This window comes from Andrena cerasifolii, chromosome 1 (assembly GCF_050908995.1).
Source record: "Andrena cerasifolii isolate SP2316 chromosome 1, iyAndCera1_principal, whole genome shotgun sequence".
In the NCBI taxonomy this organism is placed as follows: Eukaryota; Metazoa; Arthropoda; class Insecta; order Hymenoptera; family Andrenidae; genus Andrena; species Andrena cerasifolii.
In genome coordinates, this window is record NC_135118.1 from 29,458,454 (window position 1) to 29,464,453 (window position 6,000).

Here is a 6,000-nt window from a genome sequence, read left to right on the forward strand (position 1 = left end):
ATTTAGAATAATTTAGGGTGCGGAATTTGGGGTTTAATGTAGATTTGGGAATAGGGGGATGTGGAACTGGGAATTCGGAATTTAGAATTTGGAATGTGGATGCGGAACGTGGTACTTGGAATTTGAATCTCGCGATTTAGAGTTTAGATTAATTTAGAATTTCGGGGGTAGATGTATTTGGAATAATTAGGGTAGGTATGGAAGTTGGGATTTAAGATGATGTAGAACTTGGAACTGGTAATTCGGAATTTAGTATTTGAAGCACGTATTTCAGCACTTGGAATTTTAATCTTCGAATTTGGATTTTAGATTAATTTAGAATTTCGGAGTTGGAATTATTTAGAATAACTTAGAGTATGGAATTTAGGATTTAAGATAATGTTAAATTTGGAACTGGTAATTCGGAATTTAGTATTTGAAGCACGTATTTTAGCATTTGGAATTTTAATCTTCGAATTTAGATTTTAGATTAATTTAGAATTTCGGAGTTGGAATTATTTAGAATAACTTAGAGTGTGGAATTTAGGATTTAAAATAATGTAAAATTTGGAACTAGTAATTCGGAATTTAGTATTTGAAGCACGTATTTTTTAGATTAATTTAGAATTTCGGAGTTGGAATTATTTAGAATAACTTAGAGAATGGAACTTAGGATTTAAGATAATGTAAAATTTGGAACTGGTAATTCGGAATTTAGAATTTGGAATGTGGTACTTGGAATTTAAATCTTGGGATATAGAATCTGAAAATTCAGAGTTAGAATACTTTAGAATACGGAATCTAGTATTTAGAATAGTTTTAGAGCCAGCAATGTAGCATTTGGATAAATTTACAATTGGAAAAATGAAATTTTATTGGTAAATCTATATTCCCTCGTTTCTATTTTCCACCCGATAACTTTCACATTTCCCCTCACTACTGGAATAAAGTTTTTATGATATTTCAATGTGCGTACCGCACCATATCGCCAACAGCAATAATAATAATGCTCCGTCGGTGGTATAAGATAGCAGTCGTGTATGAAAAACGGGTAAAAGCTTTAGAGGATTATCCGAATAGCATAAAATCGCATTCGCGGGATTACTGGCATCGAAAATGTAACATAAGGGGTATTTATGGCGATGGGCGGTTTAGGGTTGATGGCAGCTTCGTAGCTACACGGATTTTTAAAGTCACGTAACGCTCGCGTTCACGCGATCCCTGTCGTTAGGGGTGGTTAGCATGTAAATGTTGTTTCGAAAGCACGGTCAACCGCAATCTGTCTGGAACATCGGCCTTGCGGTGAAGAAGATCAAAAATTTGTCAGACACGAAGCTTCGTCGGATTAGCGTGGAAATCTGGATTTACTCGGTACAAAAAATTACGGAATAAGGGTAATTGCACGAATGTAATGCGTAAATGGCCAATTGTAGTTTCATCGAGATAGTAATTAGATCTGAAAATGTGGATTTTTCCTGAATTATGTGCAAATAGCCAATTGTAGTTTCATCGAGATATTAATTTGATTTGAAAATGTGGATTTTTCCTTAATTATGTGTAAATGGCCAATTGTAGTTTCATCGAGGTAATAATTAGTTTTGAAAATATGGATTTTTTTTTAATTACCTATGCGTAACTGGAATTGCATTTGCACAAACAAACTGCTATAATGAAGCTCAATTATTACACTATTTCTTGTTTCCCTGAATAAATCCACGAGGATATCCTTCCTGTTTTCCAGTAAAGAAATAAATACGGTGTCTTGAAAAAGTGTCAAAGGAGGACTCTCCGATTTCGTTTAGTTTATACTAGCTTGAATTCGAAAGTAATCTGAATTTTTGTATACACATAAAAGGAATTGACGAAGTAGAATCATGTTATACATTAGAATATTCGATAAATTCATGCGGAAAACAAAACTAAATATCTACCTATAAAACATTCACACCTTTTTTCCACAGAAGACAGAGAACACCACAAAATTTATACTGGAATCAATTTATATATTTATATATTCCCCAAGCATTTAAATAACTCCGTTCCCAGACAATTCACTATCACCCACTGAAATAGAATCATTTCATTTCACTGACTAACACGCTCCCAGTATTTTGGGCAACGCAGAAGGTTAATAAATTCAAGACACCCCACATATTGCACCCATATATAACTCGCTCCCTCGCCAAAGGCCGAGCCCTAGTCGATTACATCCCAACACGAGGACGAAAACTCTGGTTAAGCAGGAAGCCTCGAGTCCTCTGGATAAACAAGCTGTTACAAACGACCGTCGTCTAATCCCCGATTCCGACTGCCCTGCTACCAGGACAATTTACCCCAAAATGGGATAGCCGTAAGCGACAACGCGTTGTCGAAGTTGTACGTGATTACCGCCCCCCCCGTAAATGTCACCCCCGACCACCCGCCTCGCAGGATCAACATCAGAAATCTCGAAATCCCAACACGAGGCTCGATTGGCGTGGAACACAATCCCAGACACAGAATACAGTGGTGTAATTAAAATGTGATGTTAGCTTCTAATTACTAAATTCCACAGTAATTCATTGACGGCGGCGAATAAAGTAGTTTTAATCTAGTACACTTTTGCAGACCCTCTCTCCAGATCCTCCCAACCCGCTGAATCCTCCATTCCTCTTCAACCCTCGCTCCCTAAGCTCTACCCTCTCGCTCCGACCGCCCTCGAGAACACTCACCCCCTCCGCTCGCGCAGAGACACACACATCCGCGGCCTCTAGCTTAGCCACTCAAAGTCATTCTTCAAATTCCTAAGCATTTCGATAACACTCTTCAGCCCTCCAAGAATTCCACCCTCCACTAACAGCGACCTACTCGAACCACCCTCGAGTGCTCTGCGAAACGATACCCTCGTGTACACAAAGCAGCCAAGTACGCGCCCCAGCTATTTATTTGCAACCCTTATTTGGCAACCTCCATTTAGGACCTTAGCATAAACTGGACCACAACCTCCTCCTACTAATATCGACAGAGAGGAGGTTGTAGTTCCTCATCCCCTGTAGTTTCTCAACCCTTCTCTCCGCCATTTCCCTGGAACTTCTTCTCTGAAAAGCCACGTTGGATGGTGGAGCACGAGCGAAAACCGTGACGCGAGTCGCGTGCAATGTGTGGAGCACACCACACTTCAAACTTCGCTCTGTGTGGAATTCCACAACATTCGGGAAATTGGGAAGGGATTTTACCATTTTTTATATTCTCTTTACGAACTGCTGTTGAAATTTAATCGTCTAATTTCTACCCCACCTCCAGCTCCGCGGCCGGAAAAATTTTCTCCCCCGACTCTACTGTAGTTTAGAACGGGATCAGGCTCGCGAGGTTAGAAGATGGGGGACGAAGCGGTGGGCGTGTGTTAGGGGCGATTTTCGGCAAGGTGAATCGATCCTCCGGCGAAAATAAGCGGCGGCGGGCCAACCCCCCTTGAGGAAGATCGCCGTTGTGGAGCGATCGGGCGACGAAACACCGCCTACCGGGGGGGCCTATTGCGCCAGGTTTCGTAACGGGATACCACGGCTGGATGCCCCCTTACGCCGTTGCCAGCGCGCACGTATGTACATATTTACGTGCGGCAGAGCGGGGAACGCGCGCACAATGCCCGCCGCATATCCGTGGCTGCGCGCACCGACGGTCAGCGGGACTCGCGGGTGGCTGTGTCGCCCCTTTTTTTCTCACTGGAACGCGCGCTCGCGAGGGCGAAAGGAAGCAGGGCAAATCGAGTTTGCGTTCCCTGCCCCGTAGGCGTCGCTGGCCACCCCGCGGCTGAGTGAACCCGTACGAGGTGCTCGGTCATTGGGTTCAATGTTTATCACTGGGGATGCGCTCGGAACGGCGCGAGACAGCTCGTTAGAGGCTTTATGCGTGCGGTATTATACGACGATACAGTAGGACCGCGGAAAAAATGGCACACCGGGAAATTGAGCGGGGAGAATGGAGCTAGGGGCGAGCTGAGACGCGACCGTTCCGCGGAGCAGCGAGACTCACCCTTGTCGAGCGTTTCTTTGGCCGCGTGTATGACCTTCCTCCGTCTGAGACCGTCGCCCGCGAGGGCGGTCGTCATCGTGTTGGGGACCGTGTCCGTCGTCCTCTCATCCTCGTCACTGTTCGCGCACTCGCCGGAGGTGGTCGATGCACGGTGGTCGAGGAGATTGATCGGGGACCCCTCGCCGCCTGGCATAGTGTCCCGATTAGCAGGACCGTCGCGTCCTTAACCGAGGACCCTTGCGCCTGAACTGAACTCGCTCCCTCTACGAGACTCCCCCCTCACCGCGCTTTTCCCCGCTCGCCGCGTCTCTGTCCCTCATTATCAAACCTGCCCCCACTCCGCGCGAAGCGGCAACGTTGCGGGGCACCGCGTCGCTGACCGCGTGGCGGCGCTGCGGTCGCAGCGCCATTGGCATGGAATCAATTTTTCGGCGGTCCGCGGCGCGTTGGGCGTAATTTCGGCGAATCGATGACTATCGAGTCACTTTGCTTTGTCACTTAACGCCTGGGATCATTGGCAATTTGGATTCAGGCGATTGCGTTTGGCGTTTGGGCGATAGAGGGAGTAATCTGAGAAATTTGTTTTGCGGGCTGTGGATCGTCTCGGGTTTTGGCTGTAGATTTAGTTTCAAGCAGACATGGTCAACAATTATATTTACATGCAAATTTCGAATAACGAATAAAAGTTGAAAGGAAATATTGTCGAATGGAACAATTAACTTTATTCGTCAAATAATCTAGAGTTAAAATAACTTTTAATTTATCCGTTATTTAAATAATTTTTTATTTAGTTAATGCCCAACTCTAGTTTAAGTTTTATGAGGGTACAATTTATAGAAATGATAGGGGTTTATGTTGTTAGATGATTTTGGACTTTCGTTAATTGGTCAGATTCATTGATGCAGGTCAGGATCGATCGTTTCAGAGGACTAAGCGATTCTTCAACCAGTGTCTACCAGTGCGATAACGGAGCTACAATTTATTGGAAGCTTTTGAGAAAAGATTTAGGAAGATGTATCAGAGATAACGTTTCAGCGAGTAACATGAACTGGAGTAGGATCGCGTGTCGCGAAATTAAAGATTCACGCCACTTTCAACCACTATAAATCCTCCTTCTGCTCTGTTTACAAATTATCTTCCCAGAAAAATGGAGTTCCTTAAAACTCTTAAAGTCTTAAAATACTATACACAAATCGCCAAGTTCAGCATACGAAGCAATAATTTCATAATCATAAATAACGACAAAACACCTCCCGCGCAAATAACAGCTTTGCTTTCAATTAATCACGTCGCGTGTGCCACAATTAAAATCCACGCGAGCGTAGGATTAAGGTAACCGCGGAAGTCACTGTTCTCCAATTCGAAATGAATTTGGAGCGCGGGAAAGTCTCGTCCCGTGCCACTGCGCGGCCGATGTCGATGCTCCGTGACTCACTCTCGTTTCTTTTCCGCGAAACGGAGAAACATTTCCGCGTACTCCCGCCATCTGTGGCGAACTCCAGACGCGACCCGCGATCGATCGCGCGCCACGCCATTTTTCGCTTTAACCGCGATACGGTTCTTGCCACCTTTTCCCTTTAATCCCCTGCCTTCGCCCTTCCCCAGGCCATGGCGATACCATCGACACCCTCCAACATACGCGCCGCGTGAGAATTAGGTTAACGGTCCTCCTAACATTCGTACACCCCCATCGAACCCTCTTTCCCGCTTCCACCCTCTTTATTCAATTACCTCGAATCCTGCGGATCCCATGGAAACACAAGCCAATAAAGCTTATCCTCCGGCAGAATTCTATTCTTCCACCGTAAACTTCCGAGCACCCCTGAACAAAAAATGGCAACACAACGTCCCCGATGGAATTAAACTTAATTGTACAGCGAAATTTAAGATCTGGTTAGATCCAGGCTCGATATGAAACGGAAGTCGAGCAGCAGTGTCACGAGTTCGTGGGTTTGGGCAAACGGGACTTAGAATGTAGAGCGTGGGGGGCGTTGGGGATGGGAGGTGAGC

The 6,000-nt window shown here is 45.0% G+C and overlaps 1 protein-coding gene across 9 annotated transcripts in view; it reads right to left on the bottom strand.

The window, feature by feature from the left end:
- Wwk (anoctamin 8 white walker) overlaps positions 1–4,243 on the bottom strand; it is a 45,881-nt gene extending 41,638 nt beyond the window's left edge. For all 9 annotated transcript variants that reach the window (XR_013086708.1, XM_076822887.1, XM_076822905.1 and 6 more), the window contains exon 1: positions 3,991–4,243. Coding sequence is in view for 8 of the 9 variants with exons in the window: in XM_076822887.1 (XP_076679002.1) it covers positions 3,991–4,183 (193 nt within the window). In the remaining variant the exon portion in view is untranslated. The remainder of the gene's footprint in view (positions 1–3,990) is intronic.
- Between the last annotated feature and the right edge of the window lie 1,757 nt (positions 4,244–6,000).